This window comes from Thamnophis elegans, chromosome 9 (genome assembly GCF_009769535.1).
Source record: "Thamnophis elegans isolate rThaEle1 chromosome 9, rThaEle1.pri, whole genome shotgun sequence".
NCBI classification, from domain to species: Eukaryota; Metazoa; Chordata; class Lepidosauria; order Squamata; family Colubridae; genus Thamnophis; species Thamnophis elegans.
This window is the reverse complement of record NC_045549.1, coordinates 651,597-669,283: the sequence shown is the minus strand read 5'-3', so window position 1 is coordinate 669,283 and position 17,687 is coordinate 651,597. Positions and strand designations below refer to the sequence as shown.

At 59.3% G+C, this 17,687-nt stretch overlaps 1 protein-coding gene across 1 annotated transcript; it reads right to left on the bottom strand.

Annotated features, from left to right (window-relative positions):
• Positions 1-432: 432 nt before the first annotated feature.
• LOC116512879 (cytochrome P450 26B1) lies at positions 433-17,370 on the bottom strand. Its single transcript, XM_032223550.1, has 6 exons — positions 16,621-17,370; positions 13,480-13,704; positions 5,167-5,442; positions 4,058-4,213; positions 1,994-2,275; positions 433-1,459 (listed from the first exon to the last, which is right to left on the bottom strand). Exons 1-6 carry the CDS (start codon positions 16,822-16,824, stop codon positions 1,067-1,069), a joined length of 1,536 nt encoding a protein of 511 aa, XP_032079441.1. The 5' UTR covers positions 16,825-17,370; the 3' UTR covers positions 433-1,066.
• Positions 17,371-17,687: the final 317 nt, after the last annotated feature.

The window sequence follows — 17,687 nt, the reverse complement described above, 5'->3', positions numbered from 1 at the left end:
TCCTTGGTTCATTTTACCTCACTAGGTAACATCATCAGTGCTGGTAGAGAGAGCGTTTACGAGCGAACCCCACTTCCCACTAGCACGGATGATGTTACCTAGTTAGGCGATGAAACGCCTCCAAGGAAATGACCCACCTCAGAGACCACCAAGGGCCCCTCCGGGACAGAGATTGCTGGATATAAAACTCCCTTGTCAAAAATCTTCCGGAGCCACTTTTGGCAAAGGAAAAATTCCCGGTCTTGGGATTGAGAAGACTCCAAGAAGGCCTTCAAGTCTCTCTGGGGAGGGAGCCCAAGGCCGCCCTCACTGTGGAGGGGGGCTTGCAGGGAGACAAGGGGAGCAAGGAAGCTGACAGCCTCCCGTGACCTCCTTGGATCAGGCGTGGGCTCCTCAGGAAGATGGGGCTGAGCCCGGGGTGGGGGCCACCAAGAAGACGACCCAAGAGAAGCTGAGACTCCTCTGAGCTTTGAGGGCAGCTGTGCAGACCCCAGGCCCCACCTCAAAGCTTTGCCAAAGTGCCTCGAGTCTCCTGCCCTGCCAAAAACGTGGGGATTCCATCCCCAGCCATCTTCCTGGTCCCCTCCCTTCCTGGGTGCTGCCCTTATGCCTGAGCCCAAGCATGCCCGCCTGGAGGGCTCCTTCCCACCCTCCTGCCCCCCCCCCGGGGGGGCCCTCCGGGGATTCCCTTGGCCATTTTGGATGGCAAAGACAAGAAGAGTCCCCAACTGGCGTGGGATGGCACTGCCTGATTAACCCTTGGAAGTACGTGTATATACATACATACATACACACACACATACATACATACGCTGATTATGGTCAACACAATTCGCTTCTCGCCGGTGTTCAAACACAAACCGAAGAGAAGCCGCGAGGGAGAAATCCGCTGTTCGCCCCCAGAGTAAAACACCCGCACAGTTTTTGGCCTGTTCCCTGGAGGCGGCTTTGCCAAATGTGTCCACCGAGGTCCGGCCTCCTCCCTCGCGCGCGGTGGGCCGAGCTTCTTCCTTCCCCCTCTCCGCTCCGGTCCCTTCCACCTGGCCAGCCCAGAGGAGCCCTCGGCCTACACGGTGGCCCCCAGCAGGGCCTCTCTCTCTGTCAAGATCTCGTTCTGGTTGGAATCCAGGCCGAAGAACTTGACCTTGAGTCCATCGACCGGGTGGACCACCGGCACCAGAGTCACCGGAGGGAAAGTCCTGGTGGCCAGCTCGAATCGGCTCGTGCTGGCCAGCTCGATGGCCAGCACTTTGAGGAAGAGCTTGGCCAGGTGCTTCCCCAGACAGGTCCGAACCCCTCCGCCGAAGGGCAGGTAGTGGAAGCGGCCATCCTTGTCTTCGCTGCGCTCCTGGCTGAAGCGGTCGGGGTCGAAGGCGTCCACGTCTTTGAAGACGGGCGCCGTGTCGTGAGTGTCTCGGATGCTGTACATGATGCTCCACCCTTTGGGGATCTGGAAGCCCTGGAGAAACAGGAGAGGGATTGTCAGGGGGGGCACAGAGAGAGAGTCCCCCCGAAGGCTCCGGATGCCCCAGGGCTCTCCTAGGAGGCTGCTGCAGGAGGAGCTGCTTTAGGGGAACCCCAAGTCCTCGGAAACTCCAGATGTCCCATCACACGCCTCATGACCCAACTAGGGAGCGTCATCAGTGCTAGAAGGGAGAGGAGGAGGAGGAGGAGGAGGAGGAGGAGAAACACGGGGTTCTTGGGACTCTCTGAGCTTGGTGGTTTTCTTTCCAACATTTCATGACCCAACTAGGGAACGTCATCAGTGTCATAGGGTGGCCCCTTGTATCCTTGGAGTCTTGTCTCCCAATTCATGTCAACCTGGGTCAGTGTTTCTCAGCCTTGGCTCCTTTAAGAGGTGTGGACTTTGGCTCCCAGGGTTCTTTGCGGCTGGGGAATTCTGGGAGTTGAAGTCCAGACCTCTTAAAGGTTGAGAAACATTTGGCCTAGAAGCTCCAGGGGAGGCGGCTTCGCACAAGGTCCTCCTACTCACATCCAGCTCAAAGGTCTGCAGCACCGTCCGGTAGCCCCCCGAAATGGGGGTGAAAAGCCGGAGCACCTCCTTGATGACGCAGTCCAGGTAGCGGAGGCCGTGGATGGTCTCCAGCCGAAGGGCCCCCTCGCAGAGGCAGCCGTTGTGCAGGAGGCCCTTGTTCTTCAGCTCTTCGTGGAGTTTCTCCAGGACCGCCGGGTGCTTCAGCAGCTGCATAACCAGAGAGGTGCTGGCACTGGCGGTGGTGGCATAAGCAGCGAAGATCAGCTCCAGGGTGCCATCCTAGGGCAAAGAGAGACTGCGTGAGCCAGGGCTGACAGGTTGAGCTCCTTAGAGCCCAAAGATGTCGTCCTATCCGACAACATGACAATAAATGTGGAGAAGAGCCAGGTTTTACACCTGGGCAGGAAAAACCAGAGGTCCAAGTTTAACTGTTTTAACTGTTTAATAAATTTATAGGCCCCCCAATCCCGAAGGACTCCGGGCGGCTTACAGCAATACATTTCAAAACTAAAAAATTAAAATAGAGAGAATAAAAACAGATTAAAAAATCACTTCATAACCTATACCGTGTACGGGCTCTGGGAAGTCGGGGGGGGAGGGAGGTGGGGTGTTAGGGGGGAGGGGGGAGGGGGGATATATAGTATGTGTTAGATTTTAAAGTAATGCGACTGCACTTGTATACTGTTGCTCTATAATTCCACTGTAAAAATAGGACAAGCTGAATATATTAATAGATAGTAGAAATACACCGAAGGGAGGAAGAAAGAGGGGTAGAGAGGGTGGGAGAGAGGATGGGAGGGAGGGTGAGAAGGAAGGGAGGGAGTGTACCGGGAGAGAGGAGTGGTAGAGGGGGAGGGGAAGTAGGGTAGAGGGGAATGATGGAGGGAAGAAGGAAAGTTGGAGGGGGGGCGAAAGAAAGGGTGTATGGAGGGTCGAAGAGGTACATTGGGTTTCTATTTTTGGGGGTACTGTTGACAAGAGGAATTGCTGTGTTTATTGTTTAATGCTGTATGGCCCCGGTTATGCACAGTATATATGTGACTGTACGAAATGAAAAATGGAAAATAAAAACACATTTACAGCTAAAAAATCACTTCATACACTCAATCTAGGCGGGGCTGGACCTCATACATGCGGTGAACAGCCCCAGGCCTGCCGGAATAGCCAGGTTTTGGTAGCCTTTGGGAAGGCCGTGAGAGTGGGAGAGTGCAGATTAGGTGAGACCTGGCCCCAAACACAGCCACTGCGACGGGGACCCTGGAGCCCGAGTGGACGATCCCTTAAACACGAGCCAGTAATGTCCAGCAACAGCCAAAAAAGCCAATACAATCCTTGGCTGCATAAACAGAGGCATCAAATCAAAACCACATGAAGCCTCGGCAATGCTTTATAAAGCCTTAGGAAGGCCACACCTGGAATCCTGCATCCAGTTGGGGTCACCACGTTACAAAAAAAGAGACTTTGGGAAAAGTGTAGGGGGTTGGACTAGAAGACGCCAGGGGTCCCTTCCAGCTCTGTTATTCTAGCCCAGTGTTTCTCAACCTTGGCAACTTGAAGATGTCCGGACTTCAACTCCCAGAATTCCCCAGCCAGCATTCGCTGGCTGGGGAATTCTGGGAGTTGAAGTCCGGACATCTTCAAGTTGCCAAGGTTGAGAAACACTGTTCTAATCCATTCACGCCACCACCCAGCCACTGGGAGTTGGGAGTTGGGAATTCTGGGAGTTGAAGTCCGGACATCTTCAAGTTACCAAGGTTGAGAAACACTGTTCTAATCCATTCACGCCACCACCCAGCCACTGGGAGTTGGGAGTTGGGAATTCTGGGAGTTGAAGTCCGGACATCTTCAAGTTACCAAGGTTGAGAAACACTGTTCTAATCCATTCACGCCACCACCCAGCCACTGGGAGTTGGGAGTTGGGAATTCTGGGAGTTGAAGTCCGGACATCTTCAAGTTACCAAGGTTGAGAAACACCATTCTATCCTGTTCTGTTCTACGCATTGGGCAGAGAAGGGGAGTCTAGCGCCCCCAGTTGGCCAGAGAGAGAAGTGGCACCGGTACCTTCAGCTCCTGCATGGTGAGTTCTTTGCCGTGTTCTTTGCCGCTCTCGATCAGGAGGTCCAGAGCGTCCAGGTAGTCTTTGTCGTGGGCGTTCTGCAGCTTCTCCCGGATGGCTTTTTCTAAGCCCTTCTGCAAGATCTCCCTGGCACGAATCCCCTAACGGAAAAAGGACACCCGGCATCAGGTCGCTCCCATGCCCTCCCGCTGGGTTGAGCCTTTGAGTCCCAGAGTGCCCCCAGCCACATCTGCAGGGCTCTCAGTGGGGTGACAGCCGGACATCTGTCCTGTGTTGAACCTTCTGAAACGGGGGTGGGTGGGGTGTGTCCAACCTCGGCAGCTTCAAAGCTTCTGGACTTCAATTCCCAGAATTCTGGGAGTTGAAGTCCACAAATTTTAAACTTGCCAAGATTGGACATTCCTGCCCTAAAAGCATCTAAAATCGTGACCCGTCAAAACCGCGGTCCACAAAAGCGTGCTCGACGAAAGCGCGTACGTGACGTCATCACAGCGCGACGAAAAAAATTAAAAATTGAAATAAAATTAAAATTAAAGCAAGCCGATTCACATAAAGGTAAGGGTTAGGGTTAGGGTTAGGGTTAGGGTTAGGGTTAGGGTTAGGTTTAGAGCGTTAGGGTTACGTTTAGCGTTAGGTTAAGGGTTAGCGTTAGGTTTAGCGTTAGGTTAACGGTTAGGTTTAGGGTTAGGTTTAGGGTTAGGTTAAGGGTTAGGGTTAGGGTTAGGGTTAGGTTTGGGGGGGTTAGGGTAAGGTTTTCGCTTTAATTTTACATTTATCGATCACAGCGCGATGTTTTCGTCACGCTGTGATGACGTCACGTACGCGCTTTCGTCGAGCGTGCTTTTGTCTACCGCGGTTTTGTGGTGGAACCATCTAAAATACAAGAACCAAAATCCCCCACCCCCATTTCCCCCCATTTGGACCCATCAGGAGTTGCCTCCAAGGATGCAAAACGTCTCCCAGGGTCGGACCAGACTTCCCGATGGGGTTTTTGGGCAGGGAGAGAGCCTGGCAAATGCCCTTCTGTTTAACAAGGCCAGGAGTTGGTCCAGCACAGGTGAAGCCCTTAAGTTTCTGCCCCACCCTTTCTTACCTTACGGTAGCCACTGAAGGGCAGGTCCACAGGTAAGGAGAAGACGTTCTCCACGAACTGCTGGTAGACTTCGAACATCTGGCTGAGCTCCCCGTCTGGGATTCGGAACCCCAGAAGGACCCGGATGGCCATGTGGAAGGTGAGCTTCTGGGCTTCGTGGTAGACGTTGATGGGGTCGGGGTTCCTGCCCCAGGCCCTCAGGGTCTCCTGGATCACCAGCCGGATCTTGGGCAGGTAGCTTTCCAGAGCTTCGTGGCTGAAGATTTTGGAGAACACCTGAAGTGCAGGAAGGAGAGAGCATTGGGCTAAGAAGGGAGAGGTTGGCCTGGTCATCACCGTGATGCCATTTCATGGGTCAGGGATTTCCCCCCTCCCCCCAAACTCCTGCAGGATCCGACCCCCACCTCACCCCAAGGCCTAGAGGGGAAAAGCAGAGCAAAGCGAGATTAGCCAGTGGAACAACTTGCTTCCAGAAGTTGTGGCTGTTCCAACACTGGAAGTTTTTCAGAAGAAATTAGCCGTTTGGCTTAAATGGTACTATAGGGTCCCCCTGCTTTAGGGGGTTGAGCTAGATGACCTCCGAGGCCCCTTCTAACTCCTGGATATTCTGTTATGTTATTCTGTTGTTCTTTCTATGACCACAAGTACCCATCCCATCAATCCCAAAGAAAGCCCGAAATGGTATAAGTATAGGATCTCCTGCCATGGGCAGTGGGTTGGACTAGAAGACCTCCAAGGGCCCTTCAAACTCTGCCATTCTATGTTCTGTGTTCTTCCAGGGGGCCCACGGAGCAGAGAGACTTTGCACAACTCTTGGCCCACCCTTGAGGGTTTTCCATCCCTGCAGGACACACCTGGGTTCAGGGCCCCCACAGCTTCAATCGCTGTGGCTTCCACAACATGGTTGATGGCTTATATGAAAACCAGGTTTATTTGACAGGGTTTGCTTGACCATAAAGATTGATTTGATTTGATTTTGATTTTATTATATTTATATGCTGCCCTTTTCCCCCGAAGGGGACTCAGGGCGGCTCACAATTCAAATCAGGGAAGGGGGTACAGACAAAAAAATAAAAACGAAACATAACAATGCATAATTTAAAAACACACAACAGTCATACCATTCGAGACGGGGGGGGGGCAAAAAACTCTTTAGCCCCAGGCCTGTCGGAACAGCCAGGTTTTAAGGGCTACGCGGAAGGTCTGGAGGGTGGTGAGGGTTCGAATCTCCACGGGGAGCTCGTTCCAGAGGGTCGGAGCAGCCACCGAGAAGGCTCTCCTCCGGGTAGTCGCCAGTCAACACTGGCCGGCGGATGGAATTTGGAGGAGGCCTAATCTGAGGGATCTAATCGGTCTAGTGGAGGTGATTGGCAGCAGGCGGTCTCTCAAGAGGGCAATGCCCCAACCAAGGCAGGTCACATTTCTGCCCCCGTGTGCCAACGCTGCCATTTATGGCACTGAACCGATCTGTGGGCTCCTTGGTGCTCTCGGAGCTGGGTGGTTTTCTTGCAGACGCTTCATGACCCAACTGGATAATATCATCAGTGCTAGAAGGGAGAGGAGGAGGAGGAGGAGGAGGACTGTGGGGTCCTTGGTGCTCTCTGAGATTCGTTGTTTCCTTGCAGACGTTTCATGACCCAGTTAGGGAACATCATCAGTGCCCTGATGGGCAATGAAACCTCTGCAAGGAAACCACAAGATCAGGGAGCCACTGAGGCTGGCAAAGCTTGGAAGGGCTTCTCGATCAGGGCATTGGCCCGGTCCTCCTTTGCCTGCCTCCTCTGGTTCCCCCAGGGCGGGCGTCCAGGTGTCTCTGGGGATGTCCAGCTAGGGCACCGTCTGGGCCTCCAACCCCTGCGAGGGTCCAGGCACCCGGTCTCCCCGCCTGCACAGCCCAGCCTGGCGCAGCTCGCCTCCTCCTCTGCCAAGGTAAACTGCCAGGGGGGCCTCGCTAGCAGGAGGGGGGAGAGGGCACGTCCAAGTAGTAGCATCTCTAGGAGCAGCAGCCGGGGGAGGAGGAGGAGATCCTCTGGGCTGCTGACGGCCTGCCCTGCCGCCCCCCCCCCTCCTCCTCCAGGAGGCCAGGCGGAAAAAGAGTGTTTGCTTACTTTTGATTAACTTGCACGTGCAGAGCCGGGCCGGAGCCCCCCTTCCTCCCCCTCCCTCCGGCTCCAGCAGCAGGGAGCACGCGCCAAGGTCAGGCGGGGCGGTGGCATCCGGCTCACGTCGGGGAAGCAGGGGGGGATATGAATTCGGGAAGGGAGCCCTGCACTCCTCGGTGGAAGGCAGAGCGACCAGCGTGCAAGGGAGAACCTCCCAAGCAACACACACACACACACACACACACACGAGGGAGGGGGGACCTGTGTGCAAAATGCTGGTTTCCTGGAGGCTGCCCTGCATTTCACATGCCAGGCGCCTCTCGCGAAAGTTTTGTTTAGTCAAATAACAGCCGCGGGTTTTCCCGGTCTCGGCATGAACAAGGGCGGCTTCACCAGACGGGACCCGGAGGTTCCGGGGTTGGGGGGCGCCGCAGCCCAGGCACAGGAGGAGGGGCGGGTCCTGGGGAGCAGGTCGGGGGGGAGCCTTTGCACGGAGGGCCGGCCGACCTGGGCCCAGCCGCGGTCCCCTGTTGGCGAGTTGGGCTTGGCTGACAAGTGACAACCTGGGCGTGAAAGTCTCAGGTTGTCCCAAAGATGCTCCCCCCCCCCCCAAAAAAAAGGCAGCTGGACCTTCTGGTTTTCCTTTGAAGACGTTTCGTTTCTCATCCAAGAAGCTTCTTCCGCTCTCACTCAGAACTGGGAAAGCGCCTTGGGTGAGAAGCGAAACGCCTTCAAAGGAAAACCAGAAGGTCCAGCGTCTTCTTGAAAAAAGCGCCTTTGGGACGGTGTGAAAGGAAGGCAGCCTCTGCCCTCTGCCCATGCACAGAGGGCTGCTTTCTCGTGGCCCGCCAACTCTCGGGTGCCGGCGGGGGATCCGAGGGGTCTCCTCCTTGGGAAGTTCAGCCGTCGCGCTCCCTTGTCCCTCCGGCGGCGAGGAGCGAAGGGGAGGCTCGGCCGGCCTCCTCGGGAGCCAGGCTCCGGGGAAAGGGGCACCCGAAGGAGGGAGCCCGGCTCAGGAGCTCTCGCGGGGGGGCTGCAAGGCTCCCAGGCCTCTTCCGTGGGGCGACCGAGGAGGCCCCCGAGCTCCCCGCCCGACTCGCGCAAGACCGGCGGACTTCCCCGGCTCTCTGCCCCGGCTGCCCCGAGAGAAATCCCGCGGCCGAGCGGCGGCTGACGCCCGGCGCCCTCTAGCGACCTCCCCGCCTGCGTTCCGCAGCTTCCCAGCTGGAGGCAGCGCGGGATCCCGCAGAAACCATCCTGCAGAAAACGGGGGGGGGGGGGCGACTCTCCCTCTTTGCGGGCGGGGGACAGGAGGGGAAGGTCCCGCGGGCTGCATCGGCTTAACTCCGACTTTTAAATCGCCGGCCTGGGCATTTAAACTCCGGAACAAGGAGCCCCGTCTCGAGGAACCCACAACGCCCACCGCCCGGGCGTTGGATCTTCAAGTGACTAGACCTCATGATCCAAGAGGCACAGGAAAGGCGAGAAGGTGCCCAGATTCCCACACAGCTTCTCGGATCCTGGCATTTACACCCAGGAGCATCTCTGAGGCAGGCAGGCAGGCAGGCAGGAGGGCACAGAAGGGTGGAAAAGACAGCTTCCCAGTTGCAACTATTTGCCCGTTCAGACCCAGATCCAAGCGTTTCAAAAGCAACCCGCGTGCATGCCCGCGTGTTGGCACTTCCTGTGAGAATTGGGCTCAGAAAGTCCTCCAGGAAGCTTGCAGAGACGGTGGTGGTTTTTCCTAGCTGGTCCTTGATGTCTCTTCCACATGTTGGGCTTGGCTGTAGGGGTCTGCCGCCTGACTGCGCCCCGAGGGAGGGAGGGAGGGAGGGAGGGAGGTCTGGGTGCAAAGGAGGAAAACTGGGCAGGGAAAGGAATGGAGCCACCAGCAAGTCCAGATGGCATGAGTGGCAGGGCCACCAGCAGTAGCAGCAACTCCCTCTTGGTGGCAATAGTGCCAGCGAGCCTCACTACGTCCTTTTGCACAAACACACACTCACACACACACACACACACGGGTGCGGGAGGGAGGGGGGAGAAGGAAGAATTCCTTGCAGACGTTTCATTACCCAACTAGGTAGCATCACCAGTGATGGCAGGGGAGTGGGTTTGCAGGGGGAGGAGGAGGATAGAATAGGAGGGGAGGGGCTGGACTCCCCTTCCACAGGAGCCCGAATGCCAGGCTCAAAGGCCCCCTCCCCAGGCGCCCAACCCCTTCCCCCCTTTCTGCCCCTTTGAGGAAGCCCCCCATACCTTCTCAGGCCAAGGGGGGAGAGGTCACGCTGCCCCCACCACCCACCGCTTGCAAGTTCATCCCGGGTAGAGGGGCAGGGCAACTCCCGCTCTCCCAGCCTGGAATGAAAACCGGATATTTCCCGGCTTTGCGCCTCTCCTCCAGCGGGGCATTCTTGCTCGGCTGCTGTCTGGGCTGCCGGATGCGCCAAGCACGCCAGGTATGCGCGGCCCCGAGCCTTTGCTGGAGGCCTCGGAGGAGCCTCGTTTGCGCTGGGCTGTTTGGGGGGGGGAGAAGGGAGAGACACACACACCCCGGGAGAGGTCAGATGTCCAGACTGCCACCAAGCAAATGCCCCACCCCCACCCCGTTGTTGGCTGCAGGTGATTCAGCCCGACTCTGTGCAAGCAACGGGTGTTGTGAAGGGGGGGCATCGAACCAAAGTCAACACCATCCCTGCTGGCAGCACCAGAGGACAACAGGCTCTTCCTGAGCTGCAATTTCTTTGAGGCCCGAGGGCGAATCCGGGGCTTCGAAGGAGCCGGCAGGATTTAGCAGGCGGGCATTTTGGGGGGCACTTCTCAGCCAACTGCAGAGCATCGCCCTGCCAACAGCAACGTAGCAAGCAGGCAGGGCTGGTGAGAGAAGGCCAGGTGTCAAGACACACCTGTCAGGTACCCAGGAAAGGAGAGTCCAAGGAAGGGGCGGGCTCTGCTCCTGAGCAAGGCCAGGGCTGGCATCGGGGTGGGATGGCGAGGGAAAAAGGCCTCTGGGGCGTATTAATTGAATTGAATTTAATAAATTTATCGGCCGCCCAATCCCGAAGGACTCCGGGACTTAGCCAGCACACCTGATCCAGGTGGCCACAAGGCTAACATCCGAAAAACGTTGAATTACAGGCAGTCGTCCACGTAGATCCATTCAAAGTTACAACACTGAAAAAATTGACCTGGCCATTTTTCACACTTATGACGGTTGCAGCATCTCCACAGTCACGTGATCAAAATTTAGACCCTTGGCGACTGACTCATATTTATGACGGTCACAGTGTCCCAGGGTCGTGTGATCCCCTTTTGCGACCGTCTGACAAGCGAAGTCAATGGGGAGAGCGAGATTTGCTTAACAACCATAGGATTCATTTAACAACTGCGGGGATTCACTTAACAACTCAAGGAAGAGCGGTCTTAAAAAGGAGCGAAATTCACTTAACAGTTATCTCGCTTAGCAGCAGAAATCTGGGGCTCGATTGTGGTCATAAGTCAAGCACCACCTGTTCTTGCAGAGGCTTTTGAAGAGAGGACGACGGTGAATGTGCTCCCCACAAGGAGCCCCCCAATTAATGGGGGTAATCAGGGTCGGAACGTCCATCACTAAGCGAAGCAGTCACAAAGCAGGACTGCCTCCTTTAACAATGGCCTCATGATGAGACGAGCAGCAGATAAATTTGATAAATAAATAAAAATAAAATAAAATAAACCAGCAGTCCCCATAGTTAATAATTAAGGGAGGACTCAACCCCCATCCAAGCTATTCCCAGCTTGATTCCCCCCCTCCCAGCCCTCTCCCTGCCTCCTTTCTTCTGGGGTCAGTGACTCTCGAACTCCCCACCCATCTCCTCCTCATCTCTTCCCTTTCCGCCACTTGACACGAGGGTCCTCCTAGACAATCCTGGGGGCACTGGGGGGGGGAGTACAGCACTTTTAAACTGGCACCGCTGCCCCAGAGCTTCTACCAAGCCCCCCCCCCATGGCCAAAATGCCTGAGATGGGGGGGATAGGCACCCCAACAGCTGTAAGGGTGGGCAGCTACCTATGGCCATAGTGATGCTGCAACCGCCATAACTCTGAGGACCAGGTGTAAGGCGCATTCATCCAGCGAAGGCATGGCTTTGAAGAATGGCTGAATGGATGGTCATAATCTGAGGACGCGTGGCATTCTGTGGCTCACCTCCCTGCTTCCTGCGCCCCTCCCAGCCCGACTGCTGCAGGGGCCGCAGAGCATCTCGGCAGGAAACCCCAGGGAGGCTCTGGGAAGCTTTGGCCTTTGAATGAGGGGTTGGGGGGCCACAGATTCCACCAGAGCCCTTCCGGTTTCTGCCTCCCAGGCCAGTTGGAGACGAGAGCAGCCAAGAGGATGAAAGAGACTGAAAGGACTCGGACATGTCCAGTTGCGTGAAAAGGAAGAGCAGAGGGGCTGCCCCAAAGAAGAGGGGGGGTCAATTTATTCCCCAAAGCCCCAAAGGTGGAAACTCATCCAGGAGAGAAGCAATCTGGAACTAAGGAGAAACTTCCTGACATTGGGGACCATTCACCAGCGGAACAGCTTGCCACCAGAGCTTGTGGGAGCTCCATCACCGGAGGCTTTTTCAGAAGAGACTCATGCCCCCCCCTCAAGCAGGAGACCCTCTGGCTGCCTTCCTAGAAGGAGGCTCAGTTAAGGGAGGGTGGGAGACCAGTCCAAGCCCCCCCCCCCCCGTCAGCCACAGAGGCTTCTGGGGGGACCTTCAGCCCATCTTTCCCCCAGGCTCAGCCTGACCAGGGGCTTGTGGTGGGGAGACAGTGAAGAACGACCCCCCGTGGAAGATGGTCAGATGTGCTTCTAGCAACCCAGGGGGCCACAGGAAGCCAAGCACAGCCGTCTCTCGGTGGGACCCCAGCCTCCTCGGGGTGAAAGGACGTCAGCCAGACCATTGGAGGGGGGGGTTGACTTTTCTCAAAGAGGGGCCAAAGCTGGGCTCACCTCAAGGGCTGCCTAAGTGGCTGGGGTCTGAGGCTGCTGGGGAAGGGCAGGGCTGGCGCAGGAGGGGTCCCAAGGCTGCCCCGCCCACAGTCCAGACCCCCAGCTGGCCCCTTCTGCTCTCCACAAGGAAAGGGCCAAGCCTTTGGGGCTGCCCCCACCCCTTCCCCAAGGGGGAAGCTCTAGTCCAGGCACAGGGAAGGCAGTGGAGGAACGGGAGGGGAGGGGGTCTCATTCAGAGAGGGTGGGCAGGTGGGGAAATTCTTAGGGGTGGCTAGGACCTATTTCATATTTGAGGGTGAGAGGAAGAGGGTGTGGTTGGAAGAGAAGACCTGAACTCTGCACATGCCTTACAGTTCTCTTGCATCTCATCAGGAGACTCCTGCTCCCTGGAGATGCCAGCAGGCTAAAGGGGGGGGGGGCATCCCTTTGAAAGTTCTTTGCCCCTTCACTAGCCCTCCCCCACCCTCTGCACACCGTCCCCAGAACCCCCTTCATGGGAGGGGGGATAGAAACTTAGCTGAATTGTTGGGAACGGCTGACTCTTCCAAAGGGGCGAGTGGGTGGGTGTTTTAATGGCACTTTCCCTGGATAGGGAACGCTGTAAGGCTGACACCCCCCCAAAAAAACGTCCTACTAAGCAAAGGTAGAGAAAGTTCTCACCCAACGAGGAAGACCCGAGATTCCAGATATGCAGGAGCCCCCCCCCCCGCTCTCCCTCCCTCCTTCCCTCTCTCGAGGGAGCCGTGGGCAGGCAGGGGAGCACCGCTCCGGCCCTTGCGCACCCCCGCCCGTCGGAAGCCGCCGCCCCCACCCCCCGCAGGGTTACTAGAGTTCAGCCTCGGCACGTGCCGCCGGCGAGGTCGAGACGAACCAGACGCCTGGCCGTCCGCAGCGCCCTTCCTCCACACAAACACACACACACACACACAGAGAGACACCGTATCCCCGGAGGGAAGGCCCGACGGCGCTCGGCAAGGTGCCCTCCCTGCCCTCCCCAAGGAGTCCCCGAACAGCGCCCAAAGCCCATCCTCCTCGGCCGGTTCCCGCGTCTCCCGAATTCCCGGAGCGGAGCCAAGGGCTGCCGGTCGACCCAGCCCCGCCGCCGCCGCCCCCCGCCCATCGCCGCTCAAAGGCGCATCCGCGACCGGCGGGGAAGAGCCGGCGACCCCCGCCCCGCCGCCGAGCGCTCCCGCAAGGCGCTCTGCTGATGCTCAGAGGCCCGCGCGCAGCCCTTACCTTCCGCTTGTGCCGGTGGACGTCGCCGATGGAATTGGCCACGGTGTTGGGGCCCAGGAGGAGGCGGGTGCTGCGCGGCCACTCGGTGCTGACCAGGCTGTGCTCCCCCATCAGGATCTTGCGCACGTTCTCGGCGCCCGTCACGCGGATCAGCGGCCGGCCCAGCAGGTGAGTCTTGAAGACGTTGCCGAACCTCTCCCGCCGCGAGGACTGGAAGCCGGGGCCCTGCAAGAGGGAGACGGCCGCTCAGCCTGGCAGCTCCCCCGAGGCCTCTCTGCCCCCACCGCCCCCCACTTTCCCCTGCAGTCCGGTCTTCCCTCGGAGGAAGGGGAACGGGACGGGAGCCCCGCGGCGGCTGCAAAAGGCTGCTGAAGCGACGGGACTCCTGTCCAAAAGCCCCCCCCCTTCCACCCGAGCCCCCCTTGCGTGCTCAGCCCGTAGCTTTAGCGCGCTCCCATCTGTTCACACGCACGCGGGCGGATGGGGTGTCAAAAAGGTTAAACTTTGAGGGGAAGGAAAGGGGAAGCCCTGGCCACGGGTGTAAGTCCGGCGCGTGGAAAACGGGTCTTCCGTTCGTGACTTTGGGTGGGTGGGATTTCTTGGGCCGGCCCGCCTGGCCCAAAGACGGTGGGGACCGTCAGGCGCGGGACTTTCACCTCCCTTCGGCTGCTCCTGCTGGAAAGCAAACGAAGGCGCAGAAGCGCTCGCCTCGATGCGAGGAAGCGAGGCAGTCGGAAGGTCGCGGGGGCGCTAAGCCAAACGGTCGCCTGGCTGGAGCACAAATTCACGGGACGGGAGAAGGGAACTTTGTGACCCCGAACTCACCAGAGTTTAGCGAATTGCGTGGACGAAGCCGAACCTTGAGACGGGCAAAGCGCTTCTCTCGCGCCTTCGGGATGGTGCGAGGCCTGATTTTAATCGCTGCCCAAACGGGCTTCTGGATGCTTAGTCTAGGATGCCGAAGGCCTGCGCGTGCGCGCACACTCACACAAGCAAACACGCACCGCCTTCTTACGCCAGGCATTCCCAGCGAAGCCTGGAGGCGGCGGGGGGCTCCCCTCGGCTCAAGCAGAGCCCGGATCGCCCTTCCCGGGGACGTGGGGTGGGGGGGTTTCCTCCGCTGCCGGGGTGGGCTTCAGCGTTGCTGTCCAAATCGCCAGCGGTGGATTCTGGGGTCGTCGAAGGGCAGGCAGAATCTGGAACGCAAATAGTGGGCGCTATTTGACAGACACCCCCGGCGGACGGGGGGGTGCGATATTTCTGCTTTGCTGCGTCGGAGGCAACGGAGAGAGCTTCCCCATCCCTTCGCGCGTATGGCCGCGCACTAGAGTGAGGAGGGTTCCCTAAGGCCATCGAGACCACCCCCTGCCTTCAACTAAAGCCTGCCTAATAGGCGCCTCTCAAGTTCCCCGACACGGAAGGGAAGCTCTCATTTGGGGCGGGGGACAGAATGCCTCGCCCACCCAGAGAGGGCCAGGTGAAGGGGAGGAGACCGCGGTCCCCCAGGCTGAGGCTGCCTGGCTCCGGATCCCCTCAACGGAGACCCCCACCCGCGGAGCAGCGGAAGGGATTCAATTTCTAAGATTACGGCTGAGGGGGGGGTTGCTAAATCAGCCTCCTCCGTCTGCCCTTCGCACCCTCGACTCGTCCTTTCCACGGAGGGTGAATAAGTATCTCCAGGTATGTTTCGCTAAGCGCGGCACGAGACCGGGACGCCTGATCACTTTCCCAGATGCTGGTGTGGTCCAGGGGAAGGGAGGGAGGGGGGAAGGGAGGGAGGGAGGGAGGGAGGGAGGGAGGGAGGGAAAGAGCCGCAAGCAACCCGAGGGAAAAGGGGGCACCTGGACCTCCCGCGGGGTCCTCCCCCACATTTTCAGAGCTCGAAAGAGGAGGGTATTTCTCCCGCGGTCTTTTGGAAGAAAGGCCGCCGAGGCTCCACGCGCCAAAGAGGCGCCCCGCTTTCCCGGCACGGGGTCTCTCAGAGGCAGAGAGTTGGGGTCGGGGAAGGGTTGGGGTTGGGGGGGTTAAAAAAACAAAACAAAAGCGCAGTTGTGAAGTTCAGCTATTCAGGTGACCCGGGGGTCTTCCTCTGCGTAAATATAATTAAAAGTGCTTTTAGTGGCATTAATAAAGGGTTATTTGTGCAATATTTCCATCCTTGTACAAAGGGCACCTTTATGTGGGAAGGTTTCGGCGGGCTCCGATTTATACTTTTTTTTTTAACATTTATTTTTAGCCCTAGGCTTTTTCTCTTTTTTTTCCCTTTTGCCTGGATGGAGCCTTGAGGAAAAGGGAGGAGAAAAATCGGATGAATTTCTTTTGAAAAGAGTCCCATTGAGGGGCGGCGCTTAACTCTTTAGATGCTGGTGGGAGGGAGGGAGGGAGGGAGGGAGGGAGGGGGTCCTTCTGTCATTGGGGAGGGGGCTGAAAAGGAGGAAAGGGTCGCGACTCCAGCGCCCCGCAGAACGGCCTTCCTGGTTTCCTTCGGCTTCCCAGTAGAACGGCGGGGACACAAGGAGGAATTCCAATCGCTCGCGGACGGGCGGGGGGGGGGGGGAGACAGGCGCTGCTCCGGGCGGCCGCCTGAGTCCCGCGGGCACGGTAGGTGACGGGGGAGGGATTAGCGATCCCGGCATAGGAGCGACGGAGCGGGGCGGGACGAAAGTCTCGAGGACTCCCCGCCACCCTCGGAGGCTCGCGGCTCTGCCGCTTGGCGCAAACTGCGCAGGCTGAACCCCGAGTGGGGCGGCCTTTCTGCGGCGGCGAGAGCTCTGGAGCTGGGCGGCCGAGAGGGAATCCCGCGCTGCGCATTGCCCGGGAGGGGAGAGCAGGGGGAGGGAGGGGCGGCGGGCAAGGGCTACGCGCTGAAGGGAGACGGGACAATCCGTCCCACGCTTCCGCCGAGCCCCTCAGCCTTACCTGTTGGATGGAGCCTGGAAGGGGCGAGCCTCCCCCTGCCGGCAGGAGGGGCCGAGGAGAGGGCTGGGACCGACGGCCAAAGCTTCAAAGCCGCAAAGCTTCAGGCCAGCCGCCCCCTTCCCAGCCAGGGTCGCCCGGCTCTTGGGCCGCCCGGTCCCGTCGCGCCTCTCCCTCCCGCCGCGGACACCCAGCCCGGGCCTTCCCGGCGCCGGCAGCGCTTACCTGCAGCAGCCAGTGGAAGGTCTCGCCCACCAGCGGGAAGCCCATGGTGCCCTTGGGGATGGGCAGCTTGCAGCTCTTGTCGCGCGTGGCGGCCCAGCGCAGCTGCCACAGTTGCTGCGAGACGGCCAGCAGCAGCGTCAGCGAGGCCAGGCAGGCGGCGGCGGTGGCCAGCGCGGAGAGCAGCTCGAAGCCGGCGAACAGCATCTTGCGCGCCGGGGACGGACCGCAACCGTCGGAAGCGCCGCGCGGGAAGGCGGACGGATTCGACTCCGGGAGGTTGACTCGTCCGGGCGCGCCGAGGAGGCGAGCGAGACGCTGCGGGGATCGCGCGCTGCTGCCCGCCGAAGAGCGGGGTGTTCAGATGGAGAGGCGGGCGCCCCTTTCCCTGGGAGGAAGACCAGACGGAGTCAAGACCCGGCAGGCGCGGCCAAAGTCGGGGTCCTCCCGAAGGGACCCTCTCGGATGTTCCCTCGCTGCAGCCTGCAGCCCAGAGGCGGCGGCGGCGGCGTGAACTCCGCCGAAAGTGGCGCGGGAGGAGGGCACTGCGCCCGGAGGGGTCCGCTCAGCCGAAGACGGGAGGCTCGGTAGCTGCGAGGCGCTGGAGGCTCCGGGCCCGGATCTGCAGCGGGCTTCTGCGGTCGCGCCGTCCAACGTGAGCGGCTGCCTGGAGCGCCTGTGCTGGGCGGGGGGCGGGCCGGCTGGGGGAGGCGGGCGGGAGCTCCGTTTGGCGGCGCCGTCGGAGGAGGAGTCGCCGCGTTCCGCGCCAGTTTGCGGGGATGAGCGCAGGCGGCGCTTATATAGAGGCGGCGCGGCCGGTGCTCGGCCGGCGGTCGTCCCCTCCTCCCCTCCCCTTCGAGGCGGGGGCGGGGGCGGGGGGGCGAGGCGGGCCGGGCGCTGGAGCGTGCCAGCGCTGCCTCCACCGACTCCGCTCGTGGCGCTAGGGCCGGCTGCGCCTCACCTGGCCGCGGCAGAGGGAAGCTGGGAAGCGGGACTCGCTGCGTCTCTCCCGGCCATCCGGACACCTCACCGCCGATCTCTCGCCGGAGCGCCTGCACCGTTCCGGGACT